General features: G+C 42.8%; 1 protein-coding gene across 3 annotated transcripts; it reads left to right on the top strand.

Annotated features, from left to right (window-relative positions):
- The first annotated feature begins 1,131 nt into the window (after positions 1-1,131).
- On the top strand, positions 1,132-23,734 carry LOC107315795 (neurotrypsin-like). 3 transcript variants are annotated; one of them, XM_015866510.3, is made up of 16 exons: positions 1,132-1,269; positions 4,814-5,036; positions 7,106-7,151; positions 8,921-9,157; positions 9,968-10,091; positions 10,753-10,928; positions 11,464-11,611; positions 12,350-12,528; positions 12,799-12,940; positions 13,603-13,802; positions 14,536-14,677; positions 14,856-15,061; positions 15,607-15,685; positions 15,856-15,978; positions 16,517-16,797; positions 18,604-23,734. In XM_015866510.3, the coding sequence occupies exons 2-16, from the start codon at positions 4,965-4,967 to the stop codon at positions 18,912-18,914; spliced, it is 2,466 nt and encodes an 821-aa protein (XP_015721996.1). In that variant the 5' UTR covers positions 1,132-1,269; positions 4,814-4,964; the 3' UTR covers positions 18,915-23,734. The 3 variants fall into 3 exon arrangements, with proteins under 3 accessions (XP_015721996.1, XP_015721994.1, XP_015721995.1); XM_015866508.3 differs by lacking the exon at positions 1,132-1,269 and adding an exon at positions 4,381-4,735; XM_015866509.3 differs by lacking the exon at positions 1,132-1,269 and adding an exon at positions 4,515-4,653.
- The last annotated feature ends 556 nt before the right edge of the window (positions 23,735-24,290 follow it).

The raw sequence follows: 24,290 nt of genomic DNA, 5'->3' as shown, positions 1-24,290 counted from the left end.
TATTTGCAGAATGTGATTGTGTATGACTGTATAGTTCATTTAAATGCTCAATGATGAGTTATTCCACAAGGTTACTTACTGTTGGTGCTAACGTGGCATAAAGGAGTCCTTCAGAGGAGCTGGGATGGGTAAGAATATTCTGTTCACATCTGAGTTTGGGAAGATGCTTCTGTATGTAACATTTTGCGTTTCCCATCCAAAAGATGCCCTCTAAGGGCATCTTTGTTAATTCTTATTTCTGAAAGAGATGAGCTAAGCTGGGAGTAAGGAACTGAATGAATTCTACATTTTCTTATATTGATGAGTCTTCTTTCTTTGTATTACGATTTACAATATCAAATATAGCTTTGCAGCTCTTGGAGTAGGAGCTGTGCTGTGCTAAATGTATCATATTCTAGAGTCTGTGAAGGACTGTCATTGTATAAGAGATTGCGAGAGAATAATACTTTGTTAGAATTTTACGTTTGAAATTCTTCTCAGTTCTCATGAATGTAGACAGCTTATTCTCGGATCTTAACTACTTCATGGAGAACTTCCTGAGTTCAGTTATTGTTTTTCCTGACCATTTTAGGGAGTGTGTTTATTTGGAGGTGGAATGGAGGAAAGAGGATGTTTTTCAGATACACTCAAGTTTTACAGTGTTTCTTTTAGATGTACTCTGGCAGTTCTTTTGGTTGGTAATCCCATGCTGTAACCAGAAAGGCCTCGTGGTACTGATTGTCCTTGGCCATTTGAGTTGCTGCAGTTTCCTCATCTCACATTAAGCTTGTGTCATGTTCCATGATGTAATTTATACTGGGGAGTCATTCCATTACTAGTTTATATATATATATTAATATATATATATATTAATTATATATAGCTCTGAAAACCTGTTGACCATTTTATATATATATATGAAACAACATCCTTTCTGAGTTCAGGGCTTGTTGGGGCATAAAAGAAAGCTGGGTTCTGTTGCTCCTGGTGTTGAGCCCACTGTATAAGAACATTGCTGCAGAGATCTGTATGTGATTGCATGATGGGGAAAGAATTACACAAAGCAGACTGGATGTTCTACTCTCCTAAGCAGGATTTACAGGATTTAAGCAAATCTGCTGGAATTCCTTGATCTCGTTCGTGCACCTTATAGTTTGAGTATGTTACCAGTACTCTGTGATTGCTGTTAACTACCTTTATTCTCAGGCTTTCACTGAAGACCTTTTATGGAGGAAGCTCTGATTTTTCCACATTATCCTGAACTTCAGACCTCAGTATCTCTACTTAAGGGTAGGAAATTCTCAGATGTTATTAGTGAATACTTAGATGTAAAGAGAGACCTTACATGTCATCCCTTTGGTTAGTCATTTTGACTAACATTCAAAGAAGTTAAAAAAGATGGTTTAATACCACACTGTTTCTTTTTATCCCCCATGGCTTCTAGGCCCATGGCCAGAGGGAGCTTTACTGATTTTGTTTATTTAGATTTGCAAAACAGCTGTGATTGTCCCAGGTATTTTAGCATCCCTTTGCTCCCTGTTAGTTTCTCTGGTAGATGTCCTTCAAGGTCTGCGCAGTTGATGCCCCTAGAGGGACAGAATAGAAGTTGTTCTTGTACTTTTTGTAAACATTTTTCCAATCTGCAATTTAGTGAGTTGATGATTTAAAATATATTTACTGTGCTTTTGTTATGAGTAGTCTGCAAGCAAAGCTGATCTACATTAGCAATCTCTATAGGCTACCAACAAGCATTCAGTAGGTGTATGAACAAGAGGATGGCCTACAGCACCTGCGTTTAGGTGACTTTCTTGATAAAAACACAGTATTACAGAATATCCTGAGTGGGAGAGGACCCATAAGGATCATTGAGTCCAACTCCTGGCTCCACAAAGGACTGCCCTAAACTCAAATCATAATGGTCACATGAGAAAGCAAAGGACAACCCCCTCTGAAGGACTTATAGTTAAAAGATTAGGAGCTGCCAGCTGATACATTGTCCTGCATTCTCTGCTGAGGAGATGGAACTATGAGAATAGCAAAAGCACTAAGGTCTAGTTCTTGGCTCCAAGTCAGTCTTGGCATTGATTTGGACCTGTTCTTGTTCAGAATATGACAAGCAGAATTACTTTCTTGCTTCTTAGCCTAGGGAGATGGAGATACACCTTTTAATTGAAAGACATGGCAACTGGTTTTTGTTGATGTTTTTATTTGAGGTTTTTGTTTTTGTTTAAAGGAATAGTAGTCCTGCCAGTTCAGGAGTAGTCAGTTTAATTCCTGAGAAACAAGCTCATTTTAAAATACAGTACTTTGAGTTTAGAAGGGTCTATACAGAATAATCTGGAAAAAATACAACAGAGAGACTGTTGGGAATAGTAGACTGTTGTTATTGTATTATACTACGTTTATATCAGAGTGAGGAGGTGATATGTGTTAAATTCTGGACTTAGATAATTACAGTTGTTTCAAATTTGGACACACAGGGAAGTTCTAAGTGTGTCATGTATCTAGAGATAACTTAAAACGTGTTTCAAGTACTGTAGTTATATTGGTGTAATTTCATTCTTAGTCAATCTGAAACACACAGACGAAGGTAATTTAGCTTGTGGTATCTTGAAAACTGTTAAACCAGGACGGTCCAAGAGGGACTGCTGCCAGAATAATGAGCAGTAAAACTGTGATAAAAAGCAAAAATCCTTCAGTGTAGGCAACTCTTGATCTTCGAGTTGCAGCAGTATGTGAGCAAATAGGTAAGGAAGAAGAGAGGTGTGTAGTATGAGCTCTTCTTGAATCTGAAGTCTATCAGGGAAATGTCCTCCTGTGTGCCAGAAAACCAGGGGGAGCTCTTAGCAAGTAGGAAGTAATTGCAGACTTCACACAGAGGAGACTGTTGCAAAGACCAAATACATGTTCACTTCCATTAGGAATCTGAATCCCAAACTTGGGCTTCTGTTGCTTTTGATGCTCTGGACTGTGTTTTCCTTTTCAGTAAATCACTTTAAAACATGTAGGAAAGCCTTGACTTAAGAGAGGGGGAAGCTACTGTGAGAGAAATCCAGTATGGACTTTTGCTAGAGGTTATAAACCCTATTAGTACATGTCAGATAGAGTTTGTATTGAGCTTTTCTTTTCCAGTCCTGGTGAGTTGAATAGGTGAGCTTCTTGGGAGTTAGGAAACTGCATCAACCATCCCTCCAGTCCTCAGTCAGGAGTGCTAGTGATTTTTCTCTTAGTGTTTCCAGTACATTCTTTCCTTATGTTTTCACTGAAGTGATTAGAAAATTCCAACACATTCCCATCTTTGCTTTTTGTTTTGCTCCTTTTTGCCTGTGCCACCTGAGAGTTAGAGAATGCTGTAGCTTCTAAGCTATTTCTATCTCCGCTTGGCCTGATCATCTGCCTTGTGTGCTACAGGGATATAGGAGATTTGCTTCTAATTAAATGAGTGTAATTCTTGGCCAAATCCACCGTGTCCAGAATGCAATGTGGTACAAATCCACTCAAACCTCTCCTTTCTACCACTTAGCGACTCCTCTAAAGGATCCAGATGTAGTGGAACTTCATTGCATTTGATGAGTGACTAAAGATGAGGCAACGCAAAGCTGTCATGTGAAGTGACTGATGGGCAATAAGGGAGAAAAGAAAAGAAAAAAAGAAAGGTTTTTTGTCAAGGCAGTGGATTCGTATCAGCCTGTTTCTTGTTTTTATGCCGAAAGTCTCTTTAAAAATGCTTCTCAGCAAGCTTGGCCAGAAATGAGCTCATTTCTTAAGGTGACCGTAGTTCGTGCTGCAGGACGCTAAGAGTTAATCCCTCCATAATCAGAATGTAAATGTAGTAAGTGCCCATTAGACTGAGCTGCAGAGCAGTGTAGGGAACATGAGAAATTTCCAAAATTAAACCATTTCAAGTTCCCTCCTTAGTTTTAATTAATAATGTTTAATATTTTTATTGTATTCTTTGTGAAGGAGCAGTAGTTCAAAATGAACTAGCCTCAACAACAACAAGCCAAAAACAGCCCACCAGAACACTTCAGGATTAATTGATAGCAATACAATAATAACTCCACTCTGGAAATTGCCCTAGCCAGTCAAATGAAAACGTTACAGCCCCAAGGTCAAAGAGACACTGGGTGGATAAGATCCCTGGAGGCAATACGCCAGGTAGCAAGGTGCAGGGCTGAAAGGTGGGTACGCTCCCCCTGAGAGTTGATTTTTCCTTGGGAGAGCTCCTTAACATAGTTTTCTGGGCCCCGTTTACCTGAGTTCAAATCTAAGGAGAGTCTGACCTCGGGAAGCTGCAAGCAGCTAATCAAGGAGGCAGCGGTGGGAGGATAAAGTCCAGATTCCTTCCAACAAGTATAATCTCTGGCGAGCGTGCGTGCACAAGCTGTTTCCTTTTCCAGTTTTACTGCTGGAGCTGTTGCAGAAGGAAACCCCAGATCCTTGTTGCTGCTACATCTTTTGTGCTTAAGGGGAGAGAAGGAATTTCAGGAGAGAGCGGCTGGCCGGGCTGCCGGGCGGTGTCGGGGAGGCGGATGCTGGCGGTCAGGAGAAATGCGTACCTAGAGCCAAGCGAGAGGCTGGGACAGCGAGCAAAAGGGAGGGGACAGCGGAGGTGCGGGAGCAGCTGAGGGCTGCGCCCTGCCCGTCTGCGCTTGTCTCCTGCTGGTTTTGAAGGTGATAGGAGAGATTCTGGGGCACGGTCTTCCTTGTATCCCCTTCTTTTTCCCTTTTTGAAGAGAAGAATCACGGAGAAGAGGTGGGGAGGGGACGGGGGGAGTGAGATTATAAGATGCTGCTGGGAACTTTGATCCCTTCCATCCCTTTCCCCACGCAGAAATGAAAGAAGCATCCCGCTCCCTCAAAGCGGCAAGCACCCGGCCCTCCGGGAAACCGAGCTGGAGAGGGAGAAGAGGAGGCAGCAGCTGAGCCCAGCAGCAGAATGAGACTGTGAAGCTTGAAGCTGCTGCCCACTTTGTACAGGAAGGATGAGGATCCCCAGAATACTTAGGCTGTTGGTAGAGCTCTCGAGTCTGTTATCGTGTCTCAGATGCAGGAAGGTAAGAAAAATTAATATTCTATCTGTTTGTAAAAAGTCACCTCGATTTTTATATATATGTATTTTTAATATCCTCACTGTGAGTTGATTGTGTTCTTATTGATATGTTTTCTGAAGTATCCAAGCAGCTGTGGTCTCAGGGAAGGGCTGGGGGCTCGGGGAGGGATTTATTTCATTGTGCATATGACATTAATAAATGGAAACAAAGAAGGATGCACAAGGGCTTGCAGATGCTTTGGCTCAGGTTTCCCATGTTACTCAAGTACTGCAGTGACCCAGGCATGAGAGATCCTTTGTTTCTGTTCTTCACCAATGGACTGGTGATCCCTATTGCTGTTATGGGCAGATGATTTATAGCTCGTAGAGCTGGAGCAGCGACTGCAGCATGATCTGTGGCACAAAAATCTTGTAATGTTGGAGGGTTTTGGAATCTGCTACAGGAACTGGCATCAACTAGTTTTTCAATAGAAGGGAAGCATATTACTTGAACTGGAGTTCTGTCATTTATGGTCAGTCTCCAGGAGGAGTAGGTTCAGTCAGTTATTATAGCAGTCCATCCCTCTATCTCATGTTAGCTCACAAGTGTAAGTGCACAGTAGAACACAGAAGTCAGGGATTTGGGTTGTGACTCACCTGTCCTGTGTATTATCTTGGGCAGTCACCAAAGTGTTACTAAGCTCACTTTCCACTCTTTGCAAAGCACTTTTGAGATCCTCACGTGAGTCCTTCAGCATTCTTGGTTTACAGAACATTATGTGGTCTCAGAACAGCTGGATACATGCAGACAGATGGATTTTTGGCTGAAGAGGTTTTGTCAGTTAATTGCTGTCTTATCTATGCATCCTCTTGTGCATGTGCACCTGAGCTCTGATTTGCTCTTTCTGAACTGTGTCAGGAATTCATCTTCAATATGCAGTGTCATATTCTGACTTCCAGAGGACGATGATGAAGCTTGGCCATAGCTCTGAACACCTGTTGACCATTATATATAAGCTTCATCTGTAAATTAAATCAGCCATGAATAGGTGTCATATTCTTGTCTGGCATCTACGGGGACTATCCCTATTTATTCCAGAAGAGGGTTCAGTTTAATTCTGACAGTCTTTCAGGGAGAGCTGAGACTGAGAGAAGGAAAATCATTGTGTTTTGAAGAAAAACAGAACCATTTATTTAGCTGATTCTCTTCATATGCACACCTCTGCTCTGTGAATTAAAACTCTTTGTTCATATATATCTGGCTGTATTTAGAAATGAATCAAACTGCACAAAGCTAGCAGAAGCATGTACTCTGGGTCTGTGAAGGTCTTGCACCTGCCTGCATACCATGCAATGTGTTGAAGTGGAGATCCCTATCTCTCAACCAAAGTCAAGTTATAACCACCAAAAACACTGCCTACAAGAGGAAATGTAATCTTGGGCATGGCCAAGATGCTATAATGAGGGCTTTATTTCATATTCTTTGTTCTTAGCTACTTCATATGATTTGGATAATAGTCTCATACAAAATCTTGTGCTCTCACTTATTTAAAAACAAAATCCTCAAAAAAACGTGCTAGATTTTCTTCTTCAGTTGTTTCCCACTTGGTACGTGGATGTTTATTACTATTTTAACATGGAACCCTAGGGGCACCATCCCATCAGATAGATGTGTTTGCTCCTGTGGTCGTGGATTGCTTATTCTTTGCACGGAAGGAGACTGAGTGGTTATTCATTATTTTTCCTTACTAATAACGTGATTTTTTCCCCAACTTTTCTTTCCATAGAGATCTCACTCTGGCATCAGATTTTATTTGCTGAGAGCATTGGGGCTGAAACCTTGAAAAGAACAAGCAGAGCCCTGTTATGTGCTTAGATCAAGGGTAAATCTCTGCAGGCCAGCAATTATTCATTTTATTGTCAGTGGGCAGAGCTGTGATTGGATTTGAAGAAGAGCAATGGAGAGAGCAGGGAAGAAGCTGGTTACCAGGGTGTGTTTGCCTAAAGCAGCAAAAGGCCGAGCTGCTTTCAGAACATGCCCGTGTTTATTTCATTGGATAATCATCTCTGCTTTCGCTCTGTTTCTTTTCTCAGGCTCTCCTGGGATCCCAGCCCAGCCAAAACCATTTGCAGAGTGCAGGTAAGAACAAGAAGTTATTAATTCAGTCATCAGGCAGATTCTTTCCTGCAGTGGTGATCTGAGACCACAGGTACAATGAACCACTGCTATCTGGCTTTATTCCCTCCTTTCCATCATTTCTTTTATCCTGCATGCCTCAATGCTTATCTCCTTCACCAACGTGGCCAAACTGCTTTCTCTTCGTCATGTCCAATACTCTTGCACTTCTCTGTTCCTCCCCCATGTTCTTTTCCTTTCATCTCTATTTCTGCCCTAGTCTTTTTTTGCATGCTCACTCCACCTAGTAAGTACTGAATTCTCATGTTCTCCCCTCTTAAGCTCACAGGTAATCCAAAGAGCACAGTGTGTCTTCCAGGTGTCTAACTGACCTAACTGTAATTGCCTGTCACTTTTGTACCTTGTAGCTAACCTTCAGCTGTTGTTTGTCTCTGCTGTTTGTCCCACATGTCTTTGTAGCAGAAGAATTTTTCTGATTTATTTGTGTGTGTGTGAATGGAGCTATAACTGTTATCCATTTTTCAGTTTACCCATTTTATACATTCTTAAAAAACACACCCTCACACAGAAGCTTGTTCTGGTTTCCCTGTTTCTTATTTCAGAGTAATGACTGGAGAGGTTGGGTGTTTTTTTCTTTTTTTTTTTTTCTTTATTAAGACAATATTGAATTAAATGTTGGGATTTCTTTGCATGAGACTTTTATGTAGACGCTGGCCTGGAACACTGGCTTCTTTGCTCCACCTTGTGATATGCTAATGTGCATAAAGGCATACATACGATGAATGACAATGCCATTTCACATCTTTCTGATTTACACAATGAAATTATGCCCAGCTTTCAACTCTTCTCTGTCTCAGTCAATTAAGGCAGGCAATTGATCTTTTGAAGAACTTAGAACCAAATTTAAGAGCATCATATTCAGGTACCAAAGGAGGTAGAAAAGGGGAGAAGTCTGTGACAGGCTCAAAAGCAAGCCCGGAGTAAGGGCATATGTTACTGAAATTACTGGCAACGAGAACCAGTTCAAATTATTTGTATTTGAGTCCAATTTAACACATTTCAAAGACCCAAGCTATGTATCTTCAGGGTTTGTTTGTTTATTTGTTTGTTGTTTTTTCTTAAGTTGCTCTGGAAATAATCATAGAATCGTAGAATGGTTTGGGTTGGAAAGGACTTTCAAGACCATCAAGTTCCAACCCCCCTGCTATATGCAGGGACACCTCCCTCTAGACCAGGTTGCTCAAAGCCCCATCCAGCCTGGCCACGACTACCTACAAAGAGGGGCATCTACAACCTGTCTGGGCAACCTGTTCTGGTATGTCACCACCCTCACAGTAAAGAATTCCTTCCCAATATCTAATTTAAGTCTACCCTCTTCCAGTTTAAAGCCATTTCCCCTTGTCTTATCACTTATGAAAAGTCCCTCCCCAGATTTCCTGCAGGCCCCCTTCATGTACTGAAAGGCTGCTGTGGGGTGTCCCCCAGTGCCTTCTCTTCTCCAGGCTAAAGAACCCCAGCTCTCTCAGCCTGTCCCTATAAGGCAGGTGTTCCAACCTTCTGATCATCTTTGCGGCCTTCTTCTGGACACGCTCATTGTCCTTCTTGTGTTGGCGGACCCAGAACTGGATGCAGTATTCCAGATGGGGTCTCATGAAGAGACTCAAGACTATAGACAGAGAAGGTGGTTCAAGAGATGAGCTCATATCTGATGTTGTCTGATCCTCCATATGTGATGCCTTCGGTATAGCTAACAGCTTTCTTTCTGTGCCCAGTGTCCAGTGGGTGTGGCATCGGACCTCTTGGGTACTACAATGGCTCGTTGTCTGTCACTGAGGCTGGGGCAGAGTGCCTGAACTGGGCGGAGTTCCCTGATTACGTCCAGCAGTACCCAGACCGTGGCTTAGGGAACCACAACCACTGCAGAAACCCAGATGGGGGAACTACACCCTGGTGCTTCTTCCGGCTTGCATCAGGGGCCATCAGCTGGGCTAACTGTGACTGTAACCAAGGTAAGACTGTTTCCTATTTGCCAGAGCCTGGGATACTCTGTCTTAAGGGGTTAGGGCCAGAAGTGATGCTATGCAGACCTGTACATAGCAGTTAGGACAACCTGTGAAAGAAGTGTCCCAGTTTGTCTGAAGAATTAGAACTAAAAGCTAGCCTGTGTGGGAGAAGAACATCTGTACGTACTAGGGGGTGGATTTAAGCTGCTGCAGCCATAATGTCTTTTATAGATGCTTTTATTCTCATACAAGGGAATTCTTTCAACTTAGGTAATTCTGAAAGCAGTTTAAGTTATGTGGAAAACAACCCACTCCAACTCCTTAAGTCTTCATATCAGTGCTCTCCTCATGTAATTGTAGCAGCTCAAATACAGAAAAATCTTCTGTGATTAGATTTGTAAGTCGTCTGTTGCAAAGTGGGTCCTAAGCTTCCTTCAGAATTCCTTGCAGTGCCAGCAAAAGGACTGCTGCTTATTTTGAGGCATGCAAGGAAGCTCTCAGTACACTGATTTGTGCAATGCTTTTCTGTTTGTCTTTATTCGCTGACTTTAACTGTGTTTTACAGAATGGATAATAAATGAGACAACAAATATCTTCCTTCAACAGTAAGCACATTCAAAGATAGCTTCTTTAAAGTGAAGGGTACAACAAGCCTAGGTGTGCTGTGTGCCTGCCGCACCCTTACACTACTCATGAAAGTCAGTGACAGCACCACAAAACAGGATGTGAGGAATTGGGTCCAATTCAGCTCAGCTACACTCAAAAGTCCAAGACTTGCTGATCAGAAATGTCCTTCTTCTTCTTTTTTGCTGGAAGGTGCTGTGCGGTTGGCTGAAGATAGCAGTGTGGAGCTGTACTTTGGTGGACTCTGGGGTACCATCTGTGCTGACCTCTGGACTGACTGGGATGCCAGTGTTGTCTGCAGGCAGCTGGGTCTCAGGTGGGAACCTCACTGTGGCTTGAAGTGTTATGTGCTCATACGTTCTCTGAGAGCCTCATTAATTACTGTCCTTCTGGAGTAATATGTAGGCTGTGGGAGAGGAGTTTGTTCTGTTGGCTGATTTCTCACTTGGTAGGGTTCTTTGCACCTGTTTTCTTTCCGTGGCTATGCCTAGCCCCAGTCAGCATTTGCAAGAACTGTAGTTTCTAAAGCTTGATGTTCAAGGCTGTGTTGAATGATTCAATTTTTAATATTATCATTCTAGTATTACTGTACTGATCTTTTAGAATATGTTGTGACTATGAACGAACCCTCTTAGGGAATCTCTCATTTGGACCTTCAGTCTTCCAAAGAAGAAGAGATTAGGACCGTGGAGAAGGAAGAATTTGATTCAGATATTTAGATGTGCTGACCATGTTACAGTCTGTTGATGGGTTTGCTTATTGCTCTCCAGAGAGGGGACCACTTATGACCAGATCAACTCTGCTGCAGGGAAGATAGAATGTTTTATGTGGGGGGAAAGTACTATGTGCTTGTTTGCTTAGAATGGAAATGGCTACCCCTTTAAGATCTCACAATTAACTGGGCTCACAAGATGTGAATTGCCACAATTGGGCTGGAAAACAACAACAACGTTGTTCTGTTGCATTCTCCATAACAGTGAGATTGGCACAGCTGGAAAGAAGAATCATCCTGGACTGTGGCCTATTCCCCTGCACCTGCAGTCAGCAAACTGCCATGGGGATGAGAAAACCCTCTTGCAGTGTGGCTATCAGGAAGCTGTGTCAGGAACATGTAACCAGGGAAGCGCCATGGTGACATGTGTCCCTCCAGAAGGTAAATCTCCAAAGGGAGGTTCACTCCCTTTTTCTTGTGCCTAATTTACTTGAAATCTAGTGTTGCCGATAAGATATTAGATCTGAGATCATTATGCTGTGGAGAGTAAATCATTGGAGCATATTCTTCTTTCACCTGCTGTGAAGGTGATTACTTTCCTTCCAGTGGAAAATAAAGTATTTTTTCCCAACCCAAGTACTAAGTGGGCATACTTCTAAAATCACTGAAAGATGGCAGTTGCTTATGACCACATCCCTTTTCATTCAAAACAGGTTTTTGTTCACAGGCAAAATAATGACCTGTCCTGGTCATTATAGCAGCCATTTAAAGAGCTGTCCCTGGACTAGTGGCACCTCCTGCTGTGGCTTTCAGTCATGGATGTTTCTAGAGGGTTTGGAGGGGAGGAAGTGGTAGAATGGAATAAGAGAGTCCCAGCAGTGGCTCTGGCTGGTGAACAGTTCTATGCCCTTAACTGCTGGGTGCGCTTTGTCTCCATCTTGCTCTGTTTTGTTCTTTCTCATTTTTTGAAACACAGGTGTAGGTGCTCCATTGCGTTTAGTTGGGGGAAAGGAGAGCTTTGAAGGGCGCGTGGAGGTTTACCATGATGGCAAGTGGGGAACCATCTGTGATGACCAATGGGACGACCGTGATGCTGAAGTAGTTTGTAGGCAGCTGGGACTCAGGTACTTTCCATACTGTTCATCATGGAGTGGTAATAGAAGTAGTCTGAATAAAGAATGTGAGAGCATGTACCTTCACTATATAGCACCATTCCTTTCTATGGGCAGGGTAAGAAAATCTTGGGGAAGATAATTCCAGATTTAACATCCTATCATGGGATTTTGTACTTAAGTAAGTCAGCTTTATAGGTTATGCTATTTGAAAGAGTTGGTATAACCCTATCCAATGTTTGTTTATGTTTATCCCTGTTCATTATTTTTACATCCTTGTAATACACATATTCATGGCTGCAGTGTTAACTTGTCATGGTGACTTCTACAGGTGAATTGCAGTCATTTATTTGTTTAAATTTAAACACCTTCAGTTTCTCTGGCTGTCTGTATCCTCTTCATTCAGGAAAAGCAATGGAGCACCTAATTCTCTATACTGTCTGGCACTTAATGCAAGGAACTGTTGTATACGAAATCAAATCAGCATAATTGCTCAAAATAGCTGAGTCAAGTTTGAGATCCTTCCTACTTTGGGAGTTTTGCCTTTCACTGAGATTAAGACATCATTGTCCTCAAATCATACTGAAGAGCTTTCCAGTGAGATATATTGGTTATCAGTTGACAACACCACTGTGTAAGAAATACAGATCAGCTATGGAAGGACTAGTGTAGGAGAGACTCTGGGAAACGCAGAATCCAAGAGCACCAGACTGTGACCTTCCTTACTGAATTTTCATGTATCTGTTGCAGTGGGAACCCAAAAGCCTTGTCATGGGCTCACTATGGGCAGGGATCTGGCCCCATCCTGCTAGATGAAGTGGAGTGCTCAGGCAATGAACTCTCACTTGACCAATGCAAGAAGAGTGACTGGGGGCAACAAAACTGTGACCATATTGAAGATGCTGGTGTCTCCTGTGACCCTTTTACAGGTACGTACTTAGAGTTCTGTGCCAGTCAGGTGCAGCCTTACTCCTCTATTACATAGGTAGAAATGAATCAGAGACAGACAAGGTGGTGTTCTCATTGCATTCCACAGGTGGCATGGAAAGGCTGAGGTGTGTTTGTTTTTTGAGTATCCTTAGGTAACTGTCTTTGGTTTCTTCCTGTCATGGTCTGTAGAGATTCTTCAGCAGTGGGGCTTAGGCTGTTTATTCTCTCCCTTTCTGAGTGCTGATCTTTCCTTCTCCTACCCCTTGCAGAGGGCACTGTAAGGCTGACTGGTGGTCGCAGCCCCAGCGAAGGCAGGGTAGAAGTTTATTACAATGGAGACTGGGGCACAGTATGTGATGATGGCTGGACAGATCTCAGTGCCCAGGTGGTCTGCAGGCAGCTGGGCTTCAGGTAGGACTGAGAGTGTTTATAGTCTCTGTGCTTCCTAATGTCAAGGTTTAGATTCTGTGTCCCTTTTATTGGGATAGGCTGGATGTTACTTCCTTCAGCACTGTCTTTGTTATTACCATTACGCAGTTTCATTTGGGAAAGAATAATAGGTGTCCACATCCTTTCCCAGGAAAAATATATATATACACCTACCTTAATTATTTCTTGCTTTGGCCTATTTTGATCAGGATTAATACTGTTTAATGAACCTCTCACCGAAGTTAGACTTTTTTCTTATTATTTCTTAAATTTCCAGCTGTATCAGTTCAGCATTACCATCCTGCCTGCACTGTCAGCTAAGCTTTATCACCTGCTAAACAGTGTCAGCTGTCAGCACTGCTGCTGAACTGTATGACCTGCTTTGGTACTTGAAGGAAGACCATTAGGACAAAAGAGAGTAGTAGTAGGGATTTCTTAATGGTCTCTATGAAAGATGAAGTTGATGAGGTGTGCAAGCTGATTGGCTGCTGTCTTGTATATCACTGAATAACTTAGGTTGAGAGACCACCAGTGTCACAGTGGATGTCTCCTGGTGAGTTTTCCTTTGGGTTTGAGTTTGGGATGCTCTGTGTGATTAGTGAGTTACAATGACTTTGATGTTATGTTCTGTTTCTTTCCTCTAGTGGTCCTGCTACCCTGGCCTCTGAAGCGGACTATGCTGCTGGCCAAGGCTTTATCTTGCTGGATGATGTGGCTTGTGTGGGCACAGAGCTCTCCCTCCTGGACTGTCCCCATAGTAACTGGGGGCAGCACGACTGCTCACACGCTGAGGATGTGGGAGTCCACTGTTCCCCTGAGAGCAACACGGTCACTGGCAGCCTGGGTAACTTGACTTGTGCCTTGCTCTGGACAGAGGGAAAACATCACTTTCTGGTCTGATCCTTTGGAAACTCTGGCAGATGTGGGAGCTTTCCCTGTGCTGCCTCAGTGAGAACTGCTTTTTGAGAAGGATTCGTAGGAATAAGCCCCAGCTGCTTTGGGGCAGAGCCATAGAGCTGTGGTTCTTCAGGATGTATAGACAGACCAGTAGAGAGATGGCAATTGAAGAGAACTATGTTGATAGTCTCTTTGTTTATATGAGGACTCACACTCTGTTTTCTCTACTGCAGGAAACTTTCCAATTTGTCATCCATTTTTTATTTTTATTTTTTTTAAATTGGAATATATACCATCCAATTTTTTTTTTGTTGTTTTTCCTGGACGTTGAACACTCTTCTTGCTTAGAATAATGTAATAGTTTTTCTAATTTAATGGATTTCTTTCCAAGGCATGTTTAAGCTTGTCTGCTCTTGGCTCAGCAGTTAATAACTTTCTTTCTGTTCTCATTCTCCTCTTAGCTTTCAGAAATATGATCTAATGTTTTCCAGTGTGTATTTAATAAATTAATGTGCACCAATTTTGCCATGAGTTGAAATGAGGGACATGGTTGTCGTATAGGCCACCACTCTTTGCCTTCTCATCTCCTCCTCATTTCCTTAGTTTCTATAAAAACTAAGGTCTGGGCACCTCGTTCTCTTTGGTATCTTTGCAGCAGCTCCTGTTTTCTTTTCCTGCAGGACCTCCTGTGCGGCTGGTGGATGGAGAAAGCACCAAGGAGGGACGAGTTGAAGTATTCCTGAATGGACAATGGGGCAGCGTCTGTGATGATGGCTGGACAGACAGAGATGCTACAGTAGTTTGCAGGCAACTGGGGTTCAGGTAAGCTAACTGACACATGCATCTTACAAATAGAAATCACTCTCAGGAGAAATACTTATTTCTGAACCTGTTTCTGGGAGATTCATTTCTCTTGTAACTTCTCTTTAAAACATGCTGGTGCAGCAGTTTCACCTGCGTCTTGCTTATTTCACATTAGCCGCTCTCTTTCTCATTGCAGTGGTGCAGCAAAAGCCAGGGCAATGGCTTATTTTGGTGAAGGCCAAGGGCCCATCCATCTGGACAGTGTAGAGTGTAGAGGCACAGAGCACGCCCTGGGGCAGTGTGTCAGGCCTGACACTGGGATTCACAGCTGCTGGCACAGTGAAGATGCTGGTGTGATTTGTGACTATGTGGAAGAGAAGGTCCAAGATATCAGGAGAGCAGGTGATGTGCCCTTTCTTCTACACAGGAATCTGGGGCACAAGGTCTAGGGTTTCTGCGTGCTTTTTCGTTATAGTTTTTATCTTTTTTTTGGTTGAAACTTTAACTACAAGATAAGCATGTTCTCTCTTGCAGCTCCTAGTTACTCTTCCTTTGTTTTCACTGTCTCTTCTAGTCTAGACTAGTTGGAGGAGCTCTAACCATGACAGGTCTTTGAGCCTGCAGAACTTCCCTTGAGTCATATCATTATATGCTTTCTTAGAGCAGTAACTATAAGCAAACTTTGGGTTTTGGAGCACTGAGGAAATAGCTGTAGAGGTCCAATTCTTGCCACAGGACTGCGAATTCTGGAGGTAAGCACCTCCACTAAAACTGAGGAAACCACTGGGGACAAATCTTATATAAATTCCTTTGTACAACACAATGCAGTCAACTGCTGGGAGAATTAATGCTCTCAGTGGACAGGAGTGATATCTTGGCTCTGTGACAGCAGTTGTTGATACTTAAGCTGAAGGTATCAATCCAACTGTGCAAACTTTGCTATGCAGGTCCAGAGTCCAGTGTGTGTGGCATGCGCCTGCTTCACCGTCGCAAGAAAAGGATCATAGGTGGAAACAAATCTCTCAGGTAATTGCTGAAGAAGCCAGAACAGGTTCCAGCTTTCCTAATTTCATTTGAACCAATTGTCTGTCTAGGGGAGAATGCTTGCCAGCTGAGCTCAGACAGGGCAGAGTGAACAGGAAAAGCAAACAGTTCCTGTGCATGTGATGCTCACTGTTCTTCTCTTTCTTCTTCAGAGGTGGTTGGCCATGGCAGGCCTCACTACGGTTGAAGGGTTTCCAGAGAGATACCCGTCTGCTGTGTGGGGCAACACTGATCAGCAGTTGCTGGGTAGTGACTGCAGCCCACTGCTTCAAAAGGTGTGTTTGTAAGTGGGGAGCTCTAGGGGATTCTCAAAGGCAAAGAAGATAACCTCATATGAGGTTGTTCTCCGAGCCCAGTGAAAGCACATGAACAAAGTTTCTAAACCGAGACCTTCAGGTTATGATGTGTGTGATTTTGAAGCACTTATGGGAATGACTCAATTTAGGATTGCTTTATCCCTCCCTGCTTGTACCTGCCCTCTTAACTTAGAGGTTTTACACCTTAAAGGGAATCAGCATTTTGCTATTAATCATGGAGTCAACTCACAGTACTTTAAGGAAATCTGAAAAGAGAAAGCCATAAGCCTGTTACAACTGTTGTAGCCCTTCTTATAGAAAGAAGTCCTGTGTATGGTAAATAGTGCCTGTAACAGCTGGCATTATCACATCTATGGGAAGAGATCCCACAGTCCTGTGGCTGGCACTTCTTTATAAGTTTGTGAGGAGGTGGTTCGGTCTCAAAGCAGCTGAGACTTGCATGAGTCTAATTCTCCCTTCATAGAAATATCAAGGTATTGCATGCCCTTTTCTCTAGGTTTGGTGTTGATGTGCGACGCTACCTGCTGCGGGTGGGTGACTACCACACAGGTGTGAAGGATGAGTTTGAGAGAGAGCTGCCTGTGGAGCGGATTGTCCTCCACAGGAACTACTGGGCTGGCAGCAATGATAATGACATTGCCCTGGTCCGAATGCGAGGCAGAGAGGGGCACTGTCTCTCCTTCAATAGCCACGTTCTGCCTATCTGCCTTCCTGATGGGAAAGAGAAGTCTGACATAAACAGGCAAGCCTGCATCATCTCTGGCTGGGGAGACACAGGTAAGTGACACAGCTCTGAGGAGCAAGATAGGGATGGGGGGAGTCTGAACTGAGGAATCTGTTTGCATCATTATTTTATGTCTGCTCAATTCATGGACATGTTTTTAATGCTCCTATTAGTTGTGCCAAGTGCATGGTATTAAGGATCAGGAAATAAAGAAATTTTTGTGCCACTGTTTTCTTCTGATATTGAGGTTGTCTTGAAGCCTGTCCATGATGGAAGTTGCCACAGCAATCTTTTGAAACTCTGAGGGAGAGGAGTGCTGCCAGCTGATCACAGTTCTCTCCTTCTCTCCCCTTTCTGCATGCATGTTTGCCCACAGCAGAGCCCTCAGGCAATGACCCGTGCAGAGCTGGTGCACAAAATCTGTATATTGTTCAGGGAGGTCCCCCATGTTTCTGTGGTCTCCTGCCTTCTTGATGCTATCACACTAGTAAAGTGAGGGCTCAGAAGTGGAAGGAGTCTTCCTCACAAACCTTACTTGTAAAGAGCATGTGCCTGGGGAGTGACCTGAGACAAAGTGCTCTTCCCGTACAGTAGGTGACCCTTCTTGGAGGTCTGGCCACTGTGGTGAATCTCCATACTGCTCCAAGGACAGCTGGGCTCTGACACTGGTTTCTGCATGAGCTTTGAGACAACCCCGTTTGCACAACATAGCTCTGAAACTTCTAGGTTAAAGGGAGCAGGGAATATTCTAGAAAGTATAAATGACTAAATCATAAACACTATCAAGGAAGTGTTTTAAAATCCTGGGCTTGGTGGTGTTCTGACACGGATGCATTAGTCTGCAGAGAGACCTAAACTGTAAGTAAGATGTTGTGACCAGTTGTGCACTCCTTCCTCATTTGGGGTTTGTAGATGCAAAGTGGGGCTTAAGGAAAGGAGGCCTTTCTGGGCTGCTGTGACTGGAGAAAATCCATATGTTCAGAAAGACTTGCTGCCAAAACACAAATAGCCCCAGGAGCTTTTCTGTTGTTTTTGGACTTAATCATCCTTTCCAGCTGTTTCTAGCTGTTACTCGAGTGTTTGATTGAAAATATAGATTTGCCTTTGAAGTCTGTTATACCAGGTGCACATGTCACTTTGGGGTGTCTGCAGAGGATCAAAGAGCAGTTTAGCCATGTAACTCCATGAAGCTGTACTGGAACTTAATGGCTAGAATCTCTCCCACACACCAAACTCATCTTTCCAAATGAGCTAACGACCACCTTGTGAACTTACCCTGAGTCTGTAAATTACTTTAAATCTTGAGCACCAGAAGTTTGCACTCTAACACACGAACCTTAAATTCTGATTGAGGCTGTAGTAACCAAGATTTGAGCAAATAGAGATAAGTCTGGCCAAAGATGAAGTAAGTTCTCTTTGAATAATATTTGGATGCTTCTGAAACATGTTCCAAAACTTCTCTGAGGACTGAGCATTTCACAGATGTTTCTGCATTTATTACTTTGTGAAAAAACTGTCATTTAGGAGACAAAGAAATGAAGGCTCAAAGAGGTGAAATAAGCTGAACAAAGTTCAAGTTACTCGTTGGCAGAACCAGGAGTGAGACTCATCCTTTGATCTAACCCTTTCCTCCAACCTCTTCCCTGCTTCTTTGATCTTACAGCTCTTTTTTTGTGGTCTGGTTTTGCAGTACTGTTCTCTGAAGTTCTGGTTGTTCAGAGATGCTGAGTTTGGCCTAATTCTGCGCCATAATCTTGATGTGAAATGTACAAGTATCTGTTTCTGTGCAGAGAACTGTTACTCCAGGTTGCTGCTGTTGTCTGTATGTGAATTGGTTTAGCTGGTCTGTTTTGTTCCAGGGAAGTCTTATTCAAGAACACTACTGCAGGGGGTGGTGCCTCTTCTGCCACGGGAAGACTGTGAGGTTCGTTATGGGCAGAAGTTCACGAACCGCATGATCTGTGCTGGGAACCTGTCTGAAGATAAACGAGTGGACAGCTGCCAGGGTGACAGCGGAGGGCCCCTCATGTGTCAGAAGTCAAATGGACGCTGGATCATTTTGGGAATCACTTCCTGGGGTTATGGTTGTGGTCGGAAGGATTCCCCTGGTGTGTACACAAAGGTCAGCAGATACATACCCTGGATCAAGAAAGTGACCAAGCTAAAATGAAAATGTCTGAGCCCCAGGAACTTCAGTGTATTGTCCTTCTCCCTGCAGCAGCTGAAGGCTGTGGCTTCTGGCCTGTGACTGGTGGAAATGTACGTTGTCATTTGGACACTGGAAAAATAATTTAACATAGAACTGGGAGAAAAACAGCAATGATTGGTTCTTTGGTCTCACTTTAGTTCTTAATCTCTGAGCAGACAAAGCGAGTGCACACTGGTAGGATGAATTAGCCTGTGTTGTTCTGACTATCTGAGTCCTGTAATGCAATCAGTGCTTATTCCTTCAGCTCAACACACAGAAATGGTAGAAATGAAAATATGCCTGTCTCTGTAAATCTGTTCACCAGTTTACTATGTTTATGCACTTGAAAAACACTGCAAAGAGAGGTGAGATGCTTGGAAGCTGGCGCCAAACTCTGGCATATTTTTTCATAACACGTCTCTCTGGATTCCATAAATGAGAATATTTGACCTGAGCTGAGCAGCAGGCTAACAATTGGCCTTTTTTTCCCCCCGTTATGTCTCTGGGAGGAACCTTTTCTGAATATTAGATTCTAAAAACGTCTGTCCCTGCTAAGAGGTGCTTGTCCCTCCAGCTGTAATCCTTGTGCCACACAGTTCTGGTTGTCAGATGCTACGGCTTTATTGCTGCTTTCTCAATATAGTGGTTCTTCTGTGGTTTGTTTTTTGTTTCTCCATAAAGCAGCATCTCCTGGAATCAGTTGTTTGTGTGAGAGTAAATCTTCATTTTTAAGAGATGATAGCTTTCTTGCTCTCATGATTACTTTAAATGACTTAAAAATGTGACTTCAATGTGACTGGAATAGACACCATTACTTTTCTTTAAATCCAAATGTAGTGTTAAACATTCAGGTGTTGATTCACAGTTTAACAGCACTGCAGGGAATTCATCTTGATATTTTATTCATCATTGTTATTAACTGTCCTTTGTGATCTTAGTCTTTAATATCTCTGTGTTCATAGTTCTCCCATGTAGCATGGAAATACTCTGGAGTACGGACACCGATCAAATACTAGAGTGAGTAGTTTTCTTGAGGTACAAACCAGTTTCTTACATTCCTGGAGTATGTGCAGCCTTTGGACAACACTTCCTCTCCTTTTTACAGTTTCTCTTTTCATTCCTCTCAGTGCAAGTGGATTAGGTTCACTTGACTTTAGGGTCTGCATTCATTGCCATCAAGCTACTTCTGTTTTAGGGTCAGACCTTCTCAACCTGGATAGAAATAATACTGAGAGAATACAAGTTGTGTTGAACACTTCAGTTTATTCCTTCTCTCTTTCAAACAAATGGACGTAATTTTCTCCTCCAAGGCCTTAATTACTTTCTAGGCTAACTGATTATTTTTGAGTAGGGAGAAAAATACAAAAACAAAGGAGCTAAGTGCAATAACAGTTGTGCAGCTCACAGTGGTGTGTTATAGCTACATGCAGCCAAGCCAGAGAGAAGACAGGTCTGTTCATGAGCAGCCTTAGTGCATGACCAATGATCCAAACATGGAGTAATAATACAGTCTGAGACACATGGAACTTGTGCCAAATGTGCATGTTTTGGGTTCACTCAGTCACACACTGGCCTGCTGCCTGCAAGGTCTGTACTCAAGGCACTGAGCTGTTTGGTACCTGGGAAATATCAAGGCAAGAATGGAAGACAGCACAGCCTGTGGATTGGCTATGTCATGCGATAGGACAAGTGATAATAGTGTCTTAGAAATTGCCTTGGGCTGAAGAAGCAGTGACTGCCAGAAGTTTTAATTTGTCTTCTACAAAGCAGCTTAGTCTAAAAGTGCTGACCTGCGTAGGTGTCTGATTTTTGGGTGTGAATGCTAAACTAAACAGTTAATTTACCCTCTCCTGTGATTACTGTGCAGTTGGCTTACAAGTGCTTTAATGGACTTTGAAAATCATACATGGAAACTTTATTTTTAAAAAGAATTAAAGGAATCTTTGAAACATGTAATGTCAGAACACCTGCAAATTGCCCTTTGAGGCAGATCTGATCTGTTAGTGCTCTTTCTTGAGGGCCAAATATCTGCAGTGTGTTTGTGCTGATAACTCTGTTTGAAGAGCTAGGCTTGGTCCTTGTATTGCTGTGCTTGGCTCCATGCTGGCTGTGTTGTCCTATGACTGTTGACAGAGAGTACAGTACCTAAGGCACAAGCTGCAGACTGCTGGTTCTCTGTTAGGAATTAAAATGAGAGGAGATCTGAGGACACTTGTGTTATAGGCCTGAGTGGCAGTAGCTGTACCTGTCTGGGAAATGGGGAAGGATTTGGCTTTTACTTTCAGCCTCCCCCGAGCCTGAATGCTACAGCAGCTCAAACACGGTGCTGTCACACCTCTCGTTTAACCTGGTTTGAACTTCTAGCTTATACTCGTAACACCAGCAGGCTTAAAAATATAGAAAGGATTGAAGGTTTTTCCTTAAGCCTACTTAACTTGTTGCCATTCAAGTGTTAGAAAAAATGCCTATGCGACATAAGTGAGACACAGACCTGGCACTGTATTCTGTGATTCCCATGTTCCAAATGAAAATATTTCCCCTGGATTTTGTCACCATGAAAGCTGTGAGAATTACTGCAGTTAACATTCTGTGAGTCCTGCATGAGCCAGGAGGAAGGGAGGAAGTATCTCACCTAGTTTTACACCTTATTTGTGCTAAGCAAACTTGCAAACATGCTTCTGAGTTGTCCTAACCTGTTTCAGAACATCACTGTTTCTCTTTGCGGCCCAAACCAAACTCACATGCTTTGCCACCAGGGCTTACTGGAATCACCTGATCAGAAGACCAGCACTCGGCTGCCCCAGAGTTGCATTTTGTACCTGATGTTGGCCAGCAGCAGACATTTTAAAGGACAGTGCAAGTGCATTTGTACTGAACAAGTTTTAACAGCCTTTTTCTTTTTTTTTTTTTCTGGGAAATTTTGTTCTCAGACCATTTGTATTAATTGTGTTACCATCGCTTTTCAAGTACTGGAACTTGTTCCTCCAGGCGTTGCTCAAACTCTATATGTTATACTTTAATGATTTTTTTTTTCTGAAGTATCAGTGTTTATGTCCTGAACTTAAAAAAAACAAGCACATTGTTTATTGTAAACATCCTTCCTCTTTCACATGAATGTTTATTATTTAATCCCACTAAGCTCTACAGCCTCAGTATTTTCTGACAATGAGAACTAATATAATTTCATTCTCCACAGGACATTTTACTTCTTATAGACCCTGAATGAACTGCCTTTTGTTTTTACCGAATCCCATCTATCCTTCTGTTCTCAACTATGAGAGGAAATAAGAGGCCTTGCTTTATATTGTTGTCCATTACGCTACAAACAGTCTTTTGAAAACTGTGGTTTCCCTGTCTCTCTTCAGTCCAAACTGCCCAGGTACCTGATAACATACGAGCTGTTTCTCCGTGCCTTCTCTTTCTGCTGGGTCTTTAAGCTTTGGTAACCAGAACTGAAAACAGTTTGTGAGGGGAAGATGTGCCATCTGCTGATTACTTTCAGTATTTTCAGTAGTGGGCAATGCTGTAGGTGTTCAGTGCTATCTGTGTATTATGTGTATGTACTACCTTTGAACTTGACAGTGTGGTTTTAGTGGCAGCCCATCTACAGCAAGGTGAAAAGCGACCAAGGTTAATTCACCCAGTGTCTCTAGCAGGTGCAGCAGCCCCTCCAAGCTCAGCCAGCTGCTGTATGTATATATCTGTGGAGCAGAACGTGGCTCTGGGCAGGGAGTACCTGATAAGCCCCTAGCAGCATTTGTTGTCTGGATGAGGCTAATGCCCATGCTTCCCTTCCAGGGACTGACAGTTCGGTTACTGGCATCCATGGGGGCACTTTGTGAGACAAGTTGCTGAAACAGTGTGGTACACATTGGTTGAATGAGAGACGGTACCACTGTGACTGGGGAGTATTTGTTAAATAGTGTCTAAGGAGCACCTGTTCATGCTCCTCTTAGCCCTCTCCCTACAAGAATACCCTGGTGCTCTACAAAAGCTGACCCAGTCCTAGTGCCTTCCTGCCCTGTAGGGGCTGCATGGGAGCGCTCATCAGCCCTGTATTGACACCAGCCCATGCTTTGGCCAGTTGAAGCTGGATTAAAGATTTACCCCTCTCCTGTAGCTGAATGCTTTTCAGGTGTTTTATAAGAATTATGTTCCGTGCTGTAATTAATCAGGCAGATTACTCCTGTAATCCTTGTACCTTTGTAGCCGAGAATAACAAATCAGTTCCTCAAAGGTATTAGTGGAGAGATTGGTTAGGAACCAGGAACATGGGTATTTGCTGTCTCAGGGATAGGAAAACTGAGTCTGCTTTATGTCTGTCTGCCTTATGTTCTGAAGCCAATATTCTGAAGACTCTTCACTCCCAAAGTAACTGTGGTGATCCGTCAGCCACTTAAAGACACATTTTTATGTATATGAGGGAAGGTTTTTAGTAGATGAACAGCAGTGCCATACATAACATCATCTTGATAGCTTTTCTGGGAGCTCCTTGCATCTCGAGAATGTGGGTATGGGAATAAAACACTCACTGGTGGTAACCAGCCTGGAACTGCTCCCAGTGGGACGAGGCACTGTGACCTGGAGCAATGGCTCGGTCTATGTTTTTACTTAGTCAAGAAAATATTTAATTCCCCACATCAAGAAGGAACATTCATTCAGCCCACTCAGTCCTATTAAAACCTCTTTCTACTAACAAGGGCCTGAGTAGCTCTGAAATCAGTCTAGAGCCAAAACTGTCACGTCTCCTGGATCAAAACCAATGACTCACAAGATATGCTAATAAATTAATTGTGCTGTGACTGTGTGGGGCTCTGTTTTATTTTTGGTACAGGAACCTGTTCCAAGGGCAAGTTTTAGGATTCTTTTTTTTAGTGCTGAATTATGCTAATTAAATTTTTGTATTAATGTTATTTCTAGAGGAGCTTTAATGTGTGAAAGAATGTTGCAAAGCCAGTGATCCTATTAGCTACCATTAAAATACAACACAACAGCTCTTCAAATGCCACATTTTGTGGCTGCTTGGAACAGGTGGAGGGCATCTACAGATGAACTCATGCTCAAAACGAGCAGGATTTGATATATCAGCTTCTTAATTCATTGCTATTATTGATCTTTATGTGCTACTTTTGAACAGACTTGTTCAGCATGATTTTGTCTCATTTGACGCTAGGATTCATCTATCACCAAATGAAAGAACAAAGCCAAATTTTGGATAAGCAAAAGCGAGAGAAATGAAACACAATCTGATTGAGAAACTGACGTGAGAACACTGTTCTTCTCCTCCCCTTTCCCACCCTCCCCTCCAAAGCTGAAATTGTATTGCTATATAAAAGGTCTGTTTAGAAAAGCAACTCA

Source organism: Coturnix japonica, chromosome 8 (assembly GCF_054131305.1).
Source record: "Coturnix japonica strain WE chromosome 8, WE-NBRP24, whole genome shotgun sequence".
Classification (NCBI taxonomy): domain Eukaryota; kingdom Metazoa; phylum Chordata; class Aves; order Galliformes; family Phasianidae; genus Coturnix; species Coturnix japonica.
The sequence above is the reverse complement of the archived record's forward strand: the minus strand, read 5'-3'. Positions and strand labels throughout refer to the sequence as shown.

Coding starts and splice junctions, on each gene's coding strand:
- LOC107315795 (XM_015866510.3), top strand. CDS start 4,965: ATGAGGATCCCCAGAATACTTAGGCTGTTGGTAGAGCTCTCGAGTCTG. Junction 11,612..12,349: donor TGTAGGCAGCTGGGACTCAG/GTACTTTCCATA, acceptor TATCTGTTGCAG/TGGGAACCCAAAAGCCTTGT. Junction 13,803..14,535: donor CACGGTCACTGGCAGCCTGG/GTAACTTGACTT, acceptor CTTTTCCTGCAG/GACCTCCTGTGCGGCTGGTG.